Raw genomic sequence first — 18,569 nt, 5'->3', positions numbered from 1 at the left:
TATTTATTTAAAAGAACAAAATTAGCATACTAAAATCAGTGATAGAGTCACTTCAATGTTTATTATAGCAGCACAATTCACAATGGCTAAGTTATGTAATAAGCCCAGATGCCTATTAATAGATGGATGGATTAAATAAAATGTGGTACATGTACACAATGGAGATTTACTCAGCCATAAATAAGTGAAATTATGGCATGCACCAGTAAATGGGTGGAACAGGAGAACATCATGCTAAACGAAATAAGCCAGACTCAGAAAGTCAAGGATAGAATGTTTTCTCTAAGGAGTGGAAGATAGAGCAAGGCAAGTAGAAGAAAGGAAGGGTTGGCTACCATAAAGATAGAGGGAGTAGAAGAAGGAGTTCGGGGGCATGGGTGGAGGAAAGAATAACAAATTTGACAACATTACACTGTGAGCATGTATACATAGGTGAATTTCACCTCTATGTATAGCTATAAAGCACCAACTGAAAACAAATAAATGAAAAATAGAGCAAGAAGAATAGAGGAATAGACAGGGGAGGAAAACATGGAGGAGGGCAACTTGGACAGAAATTGAGTCCTAAAATTTTGTGCATGTCCAGAGAAACCCAGCTATTGTGGACAACTACACTGCAGTAATATAACAGGAGAAAGGGGAAGAGAGAGAAGAGAAGGGGGAGAGGGAGAGAGAAGAAGGAGGAGGAGACAGAAGGGGTGAGGATGAGGGGCAAGAAGGAGAAGGAGAGAGAAGGAGGAGAAGGAGAGGGAGGAGAAGGGGAGGAGGAGAGGAAGGAGAGGGAGGAGAGGGGGAGGAGGAGGAGAGGGAGGAGAGGGAGGAGGGAGAGAAGGAGGAAGAGGAGAGGGAGGAGAAGGGGGGAGGAGGAGAGGGAGGAGAGGGGGAGGAGGAGGAGGAGAGGGAGGAGAGGGAGGAGGAGAAGGAGGAGGAGGAGAGGGAGGAGAAGGGGGAAGGAGGAGGAGAGGAGAAGGGGGAAGGAGGAAGAGGAGACAGAAGGGGTGAGGATAAGGGGGAAGGAGGAGGATAGAGAAGGGGAGGAGGAGAGGGAGGAGGAGGAGGAGAGGGAGGAGAGGGGGAGAAGGGGGAGGAGGATAGGGAGGAGAAGGGGGAGGAGGAGAGGGAGGAGAAGGAGAGAGAAGGGGAGGAGGAGAGGGAGGAGAAGGAGGAACAGAGGGAGGAGAAGGAAGAGGAGGAGAGGGAGGAGAAGGGGAGAAGGTATGAGGAGGACGAGAGCCAAGAGGGAGAGAAGCAGCAGCAGCAATGTTGATTAGGGTGTCTTGACAGATACTTAGAAAAATAATGAAAGAATATTTTCAGGGTATTTCTCAGAAGTTAACAAGAGTATCTGGCACTGGCGTGAAGTCGAGGTCTGGGCTGGGCCGCACACCCAGGGAACACGCTCAGGACAGTGAGAGGACTCCAGTGTAGTCCCTGACCTCTGGACCTGAGCCTCTTGGCTGCTCGCTCTCTAGGGCAGCCCTGGTCAAGAGGAGCTGCCCCAGGGAAGCCCCGTGGGCTCAGGTCGGACCACGCACCTGCACCTCAGCTCCAAGGACGGCTCTGCTGCACACTGCAGCGCACATAGCCCAAGAGTCCTCAACCTGCCGGTCTGACCTGACCCCTGCTCCTGTGCTATGAAGCATCCCCAGCAGCCACTTCTAGACCCCACAGAGGAAGGGGAGTCGACATGAGTGTGATCATAGGGGCACTGACCTCAGTGTCCCGAGAGGGAGGTCAGACTGAGGCCACCTTGGGCTCTCGTCCAAGCATCAGCACATGGCTGTAGTATTGCCCCTCACAGTTCCTCTCCCGTGTCCTCCAGTGTGTTACACCCCATTCGTCTTTCAGTTCTCCTCTCCAGCACACCCTGGGTTGTGCCCCTGCTGGACCAGCCCAAATGGACTCCTCAGTCACTCGTGGCTGTTTGACTTCACCTATCACTGGGTGAAGTCTATCACCCATCACCCATCTGACTCCTGAATGTGGCAGCACCCAGGGCAGGGCTGTGCCTTTTTCCTCACCATTCAGATAAGAATTTCAAGGGTTTTTTAACATAAACCACTCCACACACAACCTGTGATTACAAAAGCTCTCCCTAGAATTGGAGACAGGTATGTTTAAGGAACACAGGAAACTTTATATCAAAGCACACACACATGGCCATCCAGTTGCTCAATTGAAGGACTGTATATGGCACTTATATGCATTCAATTAAAATAAAATATCCATTTTGAAGTTGACTTACTAATGAGACCTGTAAATTGCAGGTCTTCTATCCCAGGACCTTATAGAGGGTGACTTTTCATAAGCTGTAATCACAGTTCCGCTAATGCAGTCACATGCTTCTCTGTGACAACATGGTTGGAACCAGAGCCTCCCTGTCTTCCTGATAGCTGGGTAGTGCCACTGTCATCACACTGGCCAAGCTGTAGAGGGGTTCCTGCAGAGAAGCCCAGCATCCCTTTGGGGCCACACCTGACACTTCAGAATCTTCAGTGGTCCCTCACCTGCAGCCCTGACTCTGGGCATCTCTACTGGAGGCAGTCCTAAGGTTTGGTCAGTGCTCATGTGGTGAAGCTCCCAGTGCAGGTACAGCCCCACATCCTTGTAGACACCGGCTACTTCCACTTCTTCGCCAAGTGCCAGGGAGTGAGAAGAAGAGGGAAAGCAGTGAAACCTTCATTTAGCAGAGTATGAAGCTTGCACTGACACTTGTCAATCCAGATGTGCTTCTGGCACCTGGGAGAGATAAGCTTATTAATTTTATTTTTCATTCTGTACTATGAAAAAATGGTCTCTTGAATTCAGATGAATTCAAATACAAAAAAGTAAACTGACCCATCAGAATGGTAAGATAGTGGAAGTAAAATACAAATAAAATCAACTTCAACAAAGTAAAAATAAAAACCTGCATGGTCATAACCTAACCCATTGTTGAAGCAATCAATCACCAGCTGTTCTGTGTGAATGAGAGCCTCAAAGTATAACAGGCACTGGATTTCTTGCAGAGGCAATACTACAGAGGCACATACCCAGTTCCTCTCATATTTTTCTAAACATATTTGTATGTTTCCACATAAAAGATTTTAAAAGTAGGAACAAATGAAATCATGAATATTAGCACATTTTCCTTAACTATGTCACAAATATCGGCATTAGGTTGACTCACTTTTATCATTTTTAGAAAACTATTAGGCTACATTCTGAACGTGTTTTGAGCATCTTAGCTGGAGCAGCCCACACAGCTATCACAGTGTCTAGAGTATCAAGGGAGCTCTTCCAGGGCCACATTCTGATGTGGTAGGAGACCTTGATGCAGAAATACCACAGGATCTGCAGCCGCAGCACAACTGCAAGCAACTTTGAATGCTTCTTTTATTCTATTTGATTCCTTAGAATTGATACAGAATGATTTGTTTCAAAGAAATGATTAAAATACTTAAGTAAATATGAATGTAAAGATAAAATGGGATCGCAGGTCTCATACTGAGTGTCCATATTCAACCTAAAAAGAAAAATAAATTATCAAACACATGATTACTTAATTATGAATATAAGAAAAGAAAAGTAGTTAAATCCCAATCACATTTTTTGTGTGTTTCTGTAACACAATCTGAGCTAGTGAGGCATGTTTCTAATCAACATCAAGGACCTCTCAACCGGGCTTAGAGTGGCCACATTTTTTAGGAAGATCTTTTTACTTGCTTGAATCAAATGATGATATTTTCCATATTGAAAGGACCTTCAACCCATGTTGAGTCTCAATGTTTTATTAATTCCATGATTTTTCTCGAAATATAGTCTTTTCTCAAGGTAACCTTCTCAGGAGCCCCCTGCCCCGCATCCCCTTCTGAAAATGTTACCTTCCTTGGATCCTCACCTCTTCTGGCCCCACTCACCTTGTAGCTTGTAACTTCCTCATGCAGACCTCTTTTCCTTCTAGCATTATTTGTTGACATTATATTGTTTAGCAGAAGACAAGAAAAGACAAAAATAACACTATGAACTCTTCATGAAAAATGTTCATTTTGACAAGTGTTTTTGATATGAAAACCTTGTGAACCTTAAGTCTGACATAAACATTTGGATTTTTTACTATAAGAAAATAACAAATTATTCTGAGACACAGTTGACATCATAATTACAACATATATCAAAAATTTGAGATAGGGGACTTAGCAGGTTAGTGATGAGCTGGTTGAAAATAGCTGGTTATTTTTCATAACTCATCCAATGACACTGAACTTTCACCAGATAGGCAGAATCAATATAAAGATGGACGGGATGTGATCCCTGTTGTGTTACAAGAGGTCTTGTGAAGAATGACTACAGAAAGACAAAATCCTCCACCTTATCTAGGGAGGAGCACGCCCTTGGCACAAGTAATTATGAAAAAATAGTAATGGACAAACTCTATTTCCTATGAAAAAAATAAAGAAGAAAACTTAATCAGATGTAGTTTCAGAAAAGATTCCATTTGGGGCCTTTTTTTGTGCACAATCATCTATGAAATTACATCTGCAATAAATTTCTAATAAATGAAGTGAGTCACAATTTTGCTTTGAAGGTTAAACAAGGAATATTAAATAATGGGAGAGTTGGGTAAGGAGCACAGTCGGCCACAGGATGTTCTCAGGGTTTGTGCTCACCACCGCTGTCTCTATGATTACTGTGTTCTTGTTAATGCCACTATCCTGTCACCATGGCTTCCATCTACTTCAAAGAGACCCTTAGAAAGTGATCTAAGATATAAGAGAATGTGACTGAGGCAACCAAAATGCAGGAGAAATGCATTTTGTGCTCACTGACGGGTCAAAATGTGCTCACATTTTGCTGTGGTCCTGAGCCAAAGGGGAAGATAGTCAACCACTTTGACCACCTTCTCTAATGCCCCTGCTCCAACTTGTTGCTAAGGTAACCTGTCCCAGGGATTGTCCCTTCATATAGGGAGTTATACAAGTTGTTAATTATGCCTCCTTCTTGCCCATGTCATTCCATCTTGGCCCATCAATCCCATCTTCCCCTGAGGAGCAGGGGCATCTGGGTCAGAATACTTGCTGTGGCTTCCCATGTGTGCAGGGCGGGTGGTGAGAAGGTAAGGCCATGCTCCTCCCATGAAGTCAACTACCTGAACCCACAGGCCCACTTTATAGCAACCACTGCTTGAGTTTGTCCCTCTGAATTTTCAGAGCACTGCTTCTTAATCCATGAGATCACTGCCTGGTGACCATCTGTCATCTGCTAGTTGTTGTCTCTGCCCTTGATGGGAATCTGTGATCAGGTGTCACAAGGACATCATCTCCACAGGTCTGACATGGACCTGCCCAAGTGAGCCCTCTGACAGTGAAGGTTTCTACCAGGTGCAGTAGGTCAAGCCAGAAACCAGCCCACCAGCTCGACCGCTCATTGTTGCCCATTCCCCACAAAGCACCATCTGCTATACACTCTTCCAACACAAATGTCTCTGATAAGCTACTGTCTCTCCTCTATTCTGTCCCTGTGTTTCTGTGGTGGCTCTAAGTCATGCCTTCTCCACCTCTCTTTCAATTCCACAGAACCTGGGTGGGCTCAGCACCACCCATGTGGGACACGACTACTCTGCACCCTTGAAGCCAATTGTGTGGGATTGGCTCTGTGCTAGAGGATCTCAGACCAGGAGCCCAGAGGACTTGGAAACACAGCCCCATCTCCCCTTTATCCTGGGTTTCTCACGTGCTGTGATGGTCTATGTCCCTGCAGGGCTTCTGCAAACTTCATAGGAACATCCCTGGGGATTCAGATGGAGAGAGAGCTGGCACCGCCACATACTGCTGATGATGAGGTACCAGTCCAGTTTCCATTTGCCAGAATCTGCCCCATCCCTGAGGGACAAGCAAAGAATGACCTTTCTCTTAGTTCTCTACAATAACTACAGTTGTGTATATTTGAGATTTATAACATGATAACATGGGGTGCATATTGACAGTGAAGTGGCTACAGCAGTGGGGCAGATTGATTCCCATCATCATCTATGATTACAATATATCTGTCATCACATTATTATTTTTGTGAAATAAAGAGCTAAAATCTAGTCATTAAACAACATTCCTTGATACAACATCATCTTATTAAATTTAATCTTTAAGCACATTTGCTTATTCTTCTTTTTTAAAAATTTCTATGAGGTCATTCATACTAATGACAAAACCTAATTCTCTAATGATGCACTATAAATTACAAACAATAGAGTTTAAAATCTATTTCCATGCTTTGGTGGAAGAAATTAATAGCGAAGATTCAAGGAAGTCTGAGAACCTAGGGAGGTGTGTAATGTGGTTATTATCAGGGTATTAGATTACTCTGCTGCCTGTTTTAGTCTTAGAAGGCAAAGGATATAGCACATGAGATATAAAATCCCAGAAAAGTTTGCTCTTTCACTTGCTATTTTCAGCAAAGAACCATGAGTGAGATGAGTGAGGAGTGATGATCTAGTGGCTTGAGTGGACACAGGCAGGTGGAGGGGAAGGGAGGAGAAGGAGGAAGCAGAGCCCTTGGGGACTGTTCTGTTCCTGGACCTCCCTCATCTCTCTCTCTCTCTCTCTCTCTCTCTCTCCCTCGCTCCCTCCCTCCCTCCCTCCCTCCCTCCCTCTCTCTTTCCCACCCCCCTCTGCTTCCTGGCTGCCATGAGCCCAGCAGTTTTCCTCCACTATTCCCTTCTGCTACAGAACTTCGCCTTGGAGACAGCAGACCATGGACTAAATCCTTTGAAACTATGAGCCACAATAATTTTTTCCTCATCTAAATAGTTTTTGTTAGGTGTTTTGGTCACAGTGATGAAAGGCTAACACAGTTTCCTACAGTTCTCTGGAATTTACATTTAGTTAAATTTAGTTTTAACTGATACATAAAACCACACATAATGTACTTACTTACTAATGGGGTTCCATGTGGTGTTTCAACAAATGACTACATTGTGAAATCTTTAAATCAGCCGGAACATGTATATCCCCTCAAGCATTTCTCACTTCTTTATGGTGAGTACTTTCTAAATCCTTTGTTCTAGTTTTCTGAAATGTGCAATGCATTGTGTCACAAGTTGTTACTCTACTGTGCAATGCACATCAGATTTCCTTCTCCTTGTAACTACAGCTTAGTTAATAGAGATCTGCTTTCCCCATCTCTCCTTACCTCCCTATGCCCCACCGCCTGGTGACCACAATCCCACTTGCCTATGAGATAATTATTTTTCCACATTTGAGTGAGAGCATTGACCCTTATTTTTCTATCCCCATCTTATTTCATATGACAGAGTGATCTTCAGTTCCATCTGTGTTGTCATGAATAACAGAATCACATGTGTCCATGTATGATGGTGTGTCTTTTGTGTGTCTGTACATGTTTCCTCTCTCCATTCTTCAACTGATGGATGCTGAGGTTGCTTCCATTTCTTGGTTATTGGGCACCCTGCTGGGATGGACACAGCAGTGTCAATGTTGCTTGATATGCTAATGTCATTTCATTTGGATATACAGGGTGAGGTTGGTGGGGAGTTGTGGTTCTGCTCCTAGTTGCTTGAGGCACCTCCACACATTGCTTTCCATAATGACTACACTAATTTCCTATGTGTTTGGGGAAACAACTGTTTAATTAGATATTGAGGCCAGTTTTCCCAAGAGAGCTTTGAAATTTTGGGGTACATAAATTCACATTAGTTTTTTTTAGTGCCTGTTCACACATTAGTCTGAAAAAAGGATTCATTTTGTATTGCCACCTGCTGTGCAGAACTCACAATATTGAGTGACTTTCACAGAATTAGAAGGGGCGGTTAGAGGAGAGCACAGCTATACCGAGTCCTTCATGGATTCTTCGTGCAATTCTTCATGGTTTCAAGAGTTTTCACAACTGATTCTGCTGAAAAGAGATGAGCAGCACATTGTGGGATACACCAGATTGCTGACACAGCCTTAATGGTCTTATTTAATACACAAGCAATTTGAATTTCCAAACATGTGGGTCCTGGAGTTTGAAAGCCATTAGATTGTGTTGGCTCTTGTCAATAATTTACCTCCAAGTACTTCCCCACCATAGTGGTGAGCCAGCACAATGGAAGGATGAGCAGATTAGTATGAAGAGACCTATTTCTGAAGCCAGAATTAGACAAGAAGTCAGGGTAGATAGGAAAATCGAGTCAGGTTGGATAAAGTAGGCCAGGAAGTTGAATACTGTTCCCTGAGGCACTGCAATGCCTTTAGAGTCCTTCCTTCACTCTTATCAAATAACCTGCCCCTGCTCCAACCTGTTGCTAAGGTAACCTGCCCCAGGGATTGTCCCTCCATACAGGGAGTTATACAAGTTGTTAATTATGCCCTCCTTCCTGCCCAGATCATTCCTTCTTGGCCCCTCCAGCCCATCTGCTTCTCACCTTTAGGCCATCACACCTGAGCATCTCCTGTGCCTAGTCACATATGCAGGAAGGAGAGAGATAATGGAAGAGAGCAGGAGAGCAAAGGAAGCCTGAGACATATTAAAAAAGCAAAAGTATCTCACTTCTTGAGATACCAGGATACCAGCTATGGCCCCCTTCTCCCTCCTGGGAGAAGTCCATGTGACCCCATTTTTAGATAAACCCTGCATTTTATGCTTGCTGTGGCATGCTTCTCTAATGGTATACTTCAACATGTGAGGGAGCAGAACTCGTCACTGGTAACTGGTAACTTGTGGTATCATTTCCACCCACGAAGGAGGTGGTTGAGTGAATATATTCTTTGAGCTGGTATTTTAGGAAGAGATTAAGTTTTTTCTGCTTCACTGCACACAAATGTGCTGAAGACAAATTAGGGTTAAAACCAGCCCTAATTCTAGCTCCTTCTTTCATAGGAAATGTAATCTTTCACTCCTGAATTTCCCTCATGTATTCTATACCTTATCAGTGATATGAAGACAGAGAGACAGGTCCGAAAAGCTATTTGAGAGAACATATAGTGAAAACTGACTGCAATCCTTTGTGTGAGTTGTCACTGAAGAGTCACTGCAAGCAAAGTTTCTGAGGGGCTATGCTGTGAGGACAGCACCTCACAAATCCCCAGTCCACACTGACCACTAATCTCCTACTCCTCAAGATTTGGATTTGCTCGTGTCAGGGCCGAACCCTGTGTCCTCCACAGATAGGACTTATTCTGAAGGGGCACAAGGGCAACCTGCTCCTGTGAGAGTCACCAGGAGGCAGGACACAGCAGGGCAGAGGGCTATACTGCAGAATTATTGCCAGCCTCGGAGGCCACCTGCAAGCTGAGGGTAATGGTTACCAAGCAGTCCAGGGTCCTCAAGTGACAGTCTCTTTGCATCTTATTCTTTAGCTTCTGTAACAACCTTGAACACCCTCAGTAAGGTTTGCCAGCTGTTATTTTTGAACATGATGCATCTCAATAAGTGAGTCTAAATACCTATCCACACATAAGGGGAATGTAGTGCAGTCTGTACAGGGAGTTACACTGGGAGAACCGGGGAAGCTTTTTCTTGAGAGCACTGGAAGAACCTAATGCCATGTGGTTGCTGATATGAACGTAGTCTTTCCAGAGCTCTTGGATAAAAATCATTAAGGGTAATGCAGACACAGTTTTTGCCTGGGTTTACTCATCCAACATGTTTATGTTATTTCAACATAGTGTTCAAGATGATAAAACATTGAGATTAATCTAAAAACAAACATAAAGACAGAGCATTTAGTGTTTCATGATTGAAAGAAGACTAACTTCAGGCATCTTTCCTGTTCATTTTCTATATGGGAAGCTACTTCTGAGCACGTTTTTCATGGCCGTCAAGACATCTTTGTTCCGGAAACTGTAGATGACAGGGTTGAGCGTGGGCGTGACAATGGTGTAGAATATAGCCAAGAACTTATCCTGGCCTGGAGTGTGGTATGACTTGGGTCTCATATATGTGAAAATAAAGGGCCCATAGTACATTATGACCACAACCATGTGGAAGGAACAGGTGGAAAAGGACTTTTTCCGGGCCTCTGATGACTTCATCTTGAGGACAGTGAGAAGAATTTGCACATAAGACACTGATATCATGAGGAAAGGAATCAGCAGGAAAATAATGCCACTCACGTAAACCCCTCGTTCATAGTGTGAAGTGTCTGCACAGGACAGCTTCAGCATGGCAGGAACTTCACAGAAAAAGTGATCGATGGCCCTAGAGCGACAAAAGGGGAAGTGGAGGGCCAACCCTGTGTGCACCACGGCATTGAGGGTCCCAACCAGCCAGCACCCTGCAGCCATGAGCACACTGACCCTCTCGCTCATGATCACTGGGTAGCGCAGGGGGTGACAGATGGCCACATAGCGGTCACAAGACATGGCAGCCAGGAGGAGGCACTCACCACCCAGCAGCGTGAGGGACAGGAATACCTGGATCCCACAGCCTGCAAAGGAAATAGCTCTGTGGCCTGACAGGAAGTCGGTGATCACCTTGGGAACAATGTTGGAAACGTGCAGGATGTCCATGAAGGACAGGTGGCTGAGCAGGAAGTACATGGGGGTGTGGAGGCGCGGGTCCCTGCGGATGAGTAGGATCATGAGGGCGTTTTCTGTTAGGGTCACAATGAAAAGGCCAAACAGGAAGGAGAAGAAGACCAGACTGGAGTGGGAAGAGGAGAAGAGTCCCAGGAGGATGAAGTCAGTGTTGGCGCTGTGATTGACAGGCCTCATCTCGATTCTGCTTTTCCTAAAAAGAGATCATTAATTAATTAGAAAAAGAAAACAGTGCTGCATCTTGATGTCACTTAGATAGGTCTGCCTGGTAAGTGAGGTTACTGATGCATGTTTTGTAATCAAGACCCATGGCTTGTTTCACAGAGCGAGCCTGCACTTGATCCGCTCCTGGGTCATGCTTAGCTTGCTCAATTGGCCTTTGAGTCTATGTTGGGTCTCAAAGTGTCAGTTAATTCCACGTAACAAACTGAAGTCCAGTCTTTGGTCCCCTCTCACCTTCTCAAGGAGGCTACCCTGCACAGCCTTCTTAAAATCCCAATGCTCCTGCTGGACCCGAACTCCTCTGGTCTCCTTACTATTCTGCTGTGTGGGGTTTGCAGCCCACCTTGGCCTTCTGTTTATTAAATGAACAGGTCATTTCCACTCACCACTCATTGTCATTGCTCCACCAGGGTTAACCTCATGATGGACACTGCCCAGGACAGACCTGGCCTTCAGCAGTTGCTCAATCATGGGTGTTGAGCTCATGACTAACATACATGGGCCATGCTAGAGAGACCATTCTACCATGAGCCTGGGATGTGAGAGTCCTCCCTCAAGGGCATGCACCACAGCAGCCCATGAACAAATGAGTAAATACACAAATAGACACATAAATATTATGACAATAAAACTTCATTTTAAATAAAATTTTAAGTAGATAAAACTTACAGAGGATAAAATATAGAATGATTTTAAACATTTTCCTTGTTTATATGTAAGAAATGAAAGCTATATGTAGTCAAAATCAACAACATACATTTACAAATATATTTTACTTTTCTCTGTTTTCTTAATGTGTAGAATTTGAATCATAACTTTTTTATTCTACATATGGGAAGTCATAGGTGTTCATGTTATTTATTTATACTTTGAAGGTGGTTACTTATATCCTTATTTTATACTTATTTGTAATGTTCTGTAAATATAATCTCTACCTCAATATGGAGATTGTGTACATCTATGATTGGTATGTCTAACTAATATGTAGACATATAATTGATATATATATATATATATATATATATAATTAAGAACAACAAAAATTGATCATCTCATTGATAATTACTATTGAGCTTAAATATAATTAATTTTTATATTTGCATATATGAAAATTAAGTCACTAACAGTGCATAAATGATTTAGCCTTGCATATATTTTTTATAAATGTTGTTTCTGTATCATGCACTAGATCAATTCTTAACCTTATTTCGAATTCCCTGGACTGCTAGCAGCATTTTGCTGTGTTCCTTTTTTTAATGAAATATCCTAGAAGTGAGTCAAGAAGACCAGCTCTGAGTGAGGTTTGAGACCCTGTCTGTGCCCCTGTCCTGGGTGTTCCAAAGGCTCTGACCCACAGCTCAGAAGCCTTGATGACACACTCAGGTGGAGACTTCAGGCAATGTGCCTCCTGTGAGCTGGTTGGTCACAAACATTTCCCACATCAGTGAAAATCACTCACAACTCAAACTGAGCAATACTGTGTCTCTGGAAGCATATTTTCCCTCTGGTTTTGCTTTTTCAATTTTCCACTTTATTGAAGTCACCCCCTGACCATTTACTATTGAGATCCCTGTGTTTAGCAGACCCTGTGCGCATTGCAGGTGCCATTAAAGACTTACCACAGACAGAATGCTGCCCAGCAACCAGCGCTGGCTTCATTAAAGAAGGTTCGAATTGTGAGAAAACGCTAGAGAGTTTTAAATTAAAGAGACAAGACTCTAATTACCTTTAAAACCAGCTCCAGGACGGCTCCTCCTAGCTTCAGCTTCTAGCCACCTAATGTGGTAGCGAGGTTTACTACAGAGGCTAGTGAGAGAAAGAGAGAGAGAGAACACGCCAGGGAATGGGCTTCTATTGGGGAACAAAAAATTCCAGGGAAAATCCCATCCAATGAAGGTTAAGGGGGGTAGCATCCCATGGTCAGGGGCGACGATTGGGTCCTTGGGTCAGTGGTCAGACATGCCTCTGCACAGACAAGCCCTTGGGCCTGGAGAAGGGTGGAGAAAGCTCTGACACAGCTGTATCTAAGTGCCTCTCACCCAGCCAGGGAAGTAACTCAAATCACGAGCAAGGATGGCTTCCCACACAGAATTTTTAAATAGACTACAACATCAAATATTTTCAATTGATGTTAAATTCTTCCTCCGGTGCATTTCTGAGTTGACTGTGTCCCTGTGGTGTTCACTGAGTCTACACAGCCACATCCACATTTTCCCTGCAGCCCTGGGAAGCCAACATCGCTCACTCCTGTCTCCCTCAGTGTCCTGCATCTACCTCTGGGGGCAACTTCTATGAGGCACCTAGAATTTTCACAGGCACATTTCACGACTCTGCCCACCCTTCAACCCAGGTCTGGAGCACACTCATAAGATGCCAGGATTATTTATGAAACTATATCTTCTGTGCCATTCAGTGCCATCTGGATTGACAAGCAGAGCTACACCTGAATCCAAAGATGAGTGCTCTAGCAGCAAGCTAGTTAATGTGTAAGGATGGAGAAAGAAGCTGGTACACACCTGGCAGCTTCTTCCCTGGACATACAACTCTTTCCCAGGGTGAAGTCTGTTTTTCCACCTCACTCCACAAATCCTTGTTAATATTGGAGAGACATGCAAAACAGCTTCCTACCCACCTCTCCTCTATAATCTTGCAAGCTGGCCCCAAAATATGCTCTTCACATGAGTTTCAGACTTTAATTTTTTCATGAATTTTATGTATGGATGGATACATACAATACATAATATATATATATATATATACACATACACACATATAAGCATTATAGAATGTTATACATTTTGAAATAAGAATTTATTCCAGGAACATATTAATGAAAAAAATTCAATAACTTGGGCAAGTGAGATCTGGGAAGGGAAAATCTAGTGCTTCTCAGGACTGTTGGCTGCTCTTAAAGTTTCTATTAAATTGTAATTTGGGGAATCTTCAACCAAGGATAATTCTAGTACCTTTTACTCAAAATGCTGAGCACTCACCATTTATGAGATAGAAATTTAAAGTACTACGTTATAAAGAAAACTAAGTTAATTATCATCCTCTAGTTTTGCCACATACACATATAGTTTCATCCTTATCCAGACATTTCTTTTGGAACTCATTTTTGAGTCTCTCTCTCTCTCTCTTTCTTTCTTTCTTTCTTTCTTTCTTTCTTTCTTTCTTTCTTTCTTTCTTTCTTGAGTCTCTTCCTTCCTTCCTTCCTTCCTTCCTTCCTTCCTTCCTTCCTTCCTTCCTTCCTTCCTTCCTTCTTTCCTTTCTTTCTTTCCATGCGGGGGGTTGAACACAAGGGTTTGTGCATGTGAGGCAAGCACTCTACCAACTGAGGTATATCTCCAACACTTGGAACTCACTTTTAAGTACACACCACTCTGCTCCATCACATTCCCTCACTCCTCCTAAGTCCTGGTCTGCAGGCCTTCCACTGGAGTCTGAGAGTTTGGGTGGTGGATCTTACCTACCTGCCTCGCTTCCATGCCTGGCTGCTTTCTGCAGCACACACCCTCCACCCAGCACTCTTAGAGGATTCAGTGTCTTCTGTTCTCCATATTCAGTGGTAAAGTCCCCCTCCACTGGATCTCATGCTCTTGGCAAACAGATCAGTCCCCTAGAACCAGGCAGGCCTGGCAGGATTGATGCCCAGTGTACTGGTGAAGCATTGAGGTGGGTGTGCACTCTGCTGCAGGCTCACCCAGGAGCCCCGAGTGTCACACGTACACTTGCAGGGCCACCTCCACCTCCCTGGACCTCACCAGGTAAACACCACAGGCAGCATTTCTCACTTAGCCTCCTCTGCTCACTGGGGCATCAGTCACCCTCACCCCAGTGGCCCTGAGCCCTGGCTTGTGCAAAGAGACACGTCCAAGGGAGTGGCTGAGGGCACCAGACCTGAAGGACTTGGCACTCCTTCAGATAGGATGGATTTGGCAAGAGCACTGCATGAGTCATTTGGAACCAGTAAGCAGAAGAACAGAGGACAAGTCTTAATGGGAGCCCTGTGGCAAGTGGCTTCAGGGAGAAAACAGTGGTCTTTTCATAGGGCAGCAGAAGGAGCCATTCCCCAGGGCATGGCCTGGGAAGGAGTTTGTAGAAGCAGGCCTAAGTATCATGGGGACAGTGGTGGACACCTAGGGCAGACCTGGCACTCCCACTGGAGCAATGGCAAGGCTGGCTCTCAGGGGAGAAGGGATGGACTGTTTTGCCATCAATTAATCATGTAGAATTAAATTTATGATAATGATGATAACAACAAGAAAAAAAAAAGATCAAGTAAAAAAAGTTTCTAAAAGGAAAATAAAGTTTTCCTTAGCCTCTCCACCCTGCTCTGTTTCCTCAGCATATTTTATTCCTGCTCTGCTTAGAGTCCTCTGCAGCTTCCACCACCTGAACAGGGACAACTACTGAGCCTCAATCAAGAGAAGAAAAGGTGGTAAAGAGGGGAACCAGATCCAGACAAGATTATCAGAAGAGGAGAAAAGAAACACAACAGTAAACACTATAGGTGGTATTTTAAACCACAGCCTTGGGATGGTTTTTTTAATTCACTAGCTTTGTCTTTGAATATTACACAAATATATGTGAAAGATAGGTCTATTAAAAATTCATAGCCAAATTAATTTTCTTGACAAATTCAACAATTTATTTAAAGGTGTCAAATTTATTCCTTATTAATTATTGTGAGTATGTAATCATTTGTTAAACAAAGACTGTTCCAAAACACCCAAGTCCCAATTTTAAAAAGTTCTTAGATTTTCAGTGGAATCTTCCCTCCAATGGAAGACCAGTAGTTTGTAAGAAATCATAATTAAAAGAAATTAAGTTACAGTTTCTAGCAAAACAGAGGAGGTGGAAGAGAAATCTCTCTCTCTCTCTCTCTCTCACCAATTAAATTGGGCAATGAATTACAAGATATGTTAGAAAATTCATAACACATGACTCTTATTTCTAAAACTCCCAGTAGTGTTCTAAGTGCCCTATACTTTCTGTTATGAAATCTATGGCTGTGTTTGGTTTTGAAGTATCCACAGACTCCTTTTCCAAAACTGAAATAGTCCAAAAGACAAAAAGGAACATAAGCACATAGACAATCTGCTGATGGCAAGTCCTCAAGGCCCATTCGTCATCAGGAAAATTCAAATGAAAAGCCAAGTGCTCACAAGAATTGGCCAAAATGGAAAAGTTTCCATAATACTGGGAACATTTGGGATCCCTGTTCATTGCTGGCTGAAGTATGCAGAAGCTCTGAAAACCATGGCCTAGAGGAACAGAGGCATGTGACACACAGAGAGGCTGGAGACAGCTCAGTCACTGCGGCTCGCACTGCACACTGCGCAGATGCCTCTCCGCTAAGCAATGCGCCTAGGAATGCTAAGGCGCCAGCCAGGGAGGACCACTGGCAGGAAAACAGCAGACACACCAATAGTGCGACACGGGACTCGACCAAGCGTCCTGACCTTGGAGGGAAACACCCAGGCACAGACAGCACCTGTGGCCACTTGGCCTCTAGACATAGTCACAGAGCGGCCTCGCCCAGGGCCTGGGTAACCGCGCAGATGCGCAGCCTCGTAGGACCGGCAGGGGGCGCCATCCTGCGACGCTGCAGCTCCATTTGCGCTGGCTGAGGGCTCCTGTCTCAGGAGCTCAAACTCCAAGCTTCCTTTAGTTTCCAAGCCTCCATTAGCACCAGGGTTGGGATGAGGCTCTGCTGTCCAGAAGGAAGCGCTTTACAGGTTCTGCAGTTGGCCTAGGCTGCGGGAGGGGAAGGGACACTAAGGAAGAGCCCCGCAGCTGACGTCTTTGGGGCAGTGAAGGGTGCTGTCCAGGCCCATGTCTCCTCCAGGACAGCACAGCCTCCCTGCCTCGTTCCCTTGCTGAGGCCCAGGTCCTGTCCCAAGGGGTGCTCTGCTTTCCTGCCTCAGTGGGCCTTGTTGCTTGAGGTGGGCGTGAGCTGCGAGTGCAGAGACTTGTGGAAACCTCTGAAGAGGATGCCTGCAGTCTAAGCTCCCAACTGTGGAAATCATACACCGACAGGCAGCAAAGAAACTCAGTCCTCAAAATCACTAGACACTTAGTTCATTATTTAAAAAAGAAACCACTGTGGTGCATGACATAGAAATGTTACTGATATTTTAACTGACAGAGTTTTAACAATCCACAGTTTGACTTGCTGAAGACAGCTCAGTAAACAAACTCAAAGTGTGGACCTTCACGCATGATTCAGAGTAAAGCAGAAAAAATATATTTATATCTATATCTATGTATATAGGAAAGTTAAATACCTTCTCCCTAAGAAACACCAAGGTCTTTGTACAGGCCTTCCTGTTTGGGCAAGTAGATGACCTTTTAGTCATTATTTGCAGGGGCTTGCTTTTCCAGTGAGAAGGTACTCTGAACAAGGTAGAGGAGACTGTGGCTGTGGAGTAACTAATCAAGACCTCCAGAGAGCAAGCAGGAAGCAGGTCTGATTTTATTGTGCAGTTACCATGTATATATACTCAGGCAGTAGCTAAGCAGATTACAGGCAGCCACCAATGCAATTTCTGCTAACTGTCCTTGCAGTGGCCAATCAAGGAGTGGGCCGTGGAGCAAGCACAGGGACTGCAGCACATGGCCTCTCATTCCGGGCTGTGCTTATGGGGTCAATGATTTGTTGCTCACATGCCTAGCACAGGGGAGTGCCTGCCATTCAGAGGCCCTTTACATATGCCATTTATGCAGTACCCCAGGCAATTGTTCACACATCTCCCCCTCTGACTGTGCTTCATGAACTTCAGCCAGCAGTTTGGGGAGCACATGTGGAGGACAGCAGCCAGGATGAGACTGTAGGAGGTCAGGATGAGGCAGAAGGGCACCAGGAGCATCAACACACAGCAAATGTACATGACATCCTCAAAGACAGATGTGTCAGCACAAGCCAAGCACACCAGCATGGGGGCCTCACAGAAGAAATGGTCTATCTCTTGCCTGCTGCAAAATGGGAAGCTCAGGGCAACAACTGCCTGCATCAGCCCGTCAGCTGCTCCCAGGAACCAGGACCCCATGGTCATCCTCAGACACAGTGGCCAGCTCATGAGCATGGGATAGCGCAGAGGGTGGCATATGGCCACATAGCGGTCATAGGACATGGCTGCTAAGAGGAAGCACTCCCCACCACCCAGAGTGAGAAGGAAGAAGATCTGGAAGCCACAGCCAGCAGGGGAGATGGACTTGATTCCAGTCAAGTAGTCAGCAGCCATTTTGGGTATACTGGTGGAAACCAGCATGGCATCCATGAGGGAGAGTTGGCTCAGGAGGAAGTACATGGGCGTGTGGAGCTGGAGGTTTCACTGAATCAAGAGAATCATTAGGGCATTACCCACTAGGGAGATGAGAGCTAATGTCAAAAACATCCCAAAGAGAAACTGTTGGGCACTGGAGTGGCCCAAGAGTCCTGGGAAGATGAAGGTGGAGCTAGTGTTCATGTTCATACCTGCCATGATTTCAAATAGAAGAGGCACCAGCAGTTTACTTTTTACAGGACAGGTTGTGTAAGGGTCCGGCGAAGCGTCGGAGAAAGAGACCACCAAGAGACCACTCATGAAATTGGCAGAAGGGGATTTATTGAACCAGCATGCTGGGGCTCCATGCCCATTCAAGAAAGGAGAGCAGCCCAGAGCCCCAGGCAGGGGTTGAGCAGTGCTTAAGTACACTTTTGGGGGAGGGCGGGGGCTTTGCATACATCACAGTCTCTTTTAACAAATCACCATACACCACAGGAAAAACAAACAATAATTCTTAGACTTGATTAGTACATTCATTGGTGGGAACAGGCTGGGTGGGGGT

The 18,569-nt window shown here is 44.7% G+C and overlaps 1 protein-coding gene and 1 pseudogene across 1 annotated transcript; both read right to left on the bottom strand.

The window, feature by feature from the left end:
- Positions 1–9,749: 9,749 nt before the first annotated feature.
- LOC101957891 (olfactory receptor 2AJ1-like) lies at positions 9,750–10,691 on the bottom strand. Its single transcript, XM_013366448.2, has one exon. The coding sequence runs from the start codon at positions 10,689–10,691 to the stop codon at positions 9,750–9,752; it is 942 nt and encodes a 313-aa protein (XP_013221902.2).
- Positions 10,692–16,093: 5,402 nt separating this feature from the next.
- Positions 16,094–18,214, bottom strand: LOC144367271 (olfactory receptor 2T8-like; annotated as a pseudogene).
- Positions 18,215–18,569: the final 355 nt, after the last annotated feature.

Source organism: Ictidomys tridecemlineatus, chromosome 1 (assembly GCF_052094955.1).
Source record: "Ictidomys tridecemlineatus isolate mIctTri1 chromosome 1, mIctTri1.hap1, whole genome shotgun sequence".
In the NCBI taxonomy this organism is placed as follows: Eukaryota; Metazoa; Chordata; class Mammalia; order Rodentia; family Sciuridae; genus Ictidomys; species Ictidomys tridecemlineatus.
Note: the sequence above shows the minus strand (reverse complement) of the source record. Positions and strands in the feature narration are given on the sequence as shown.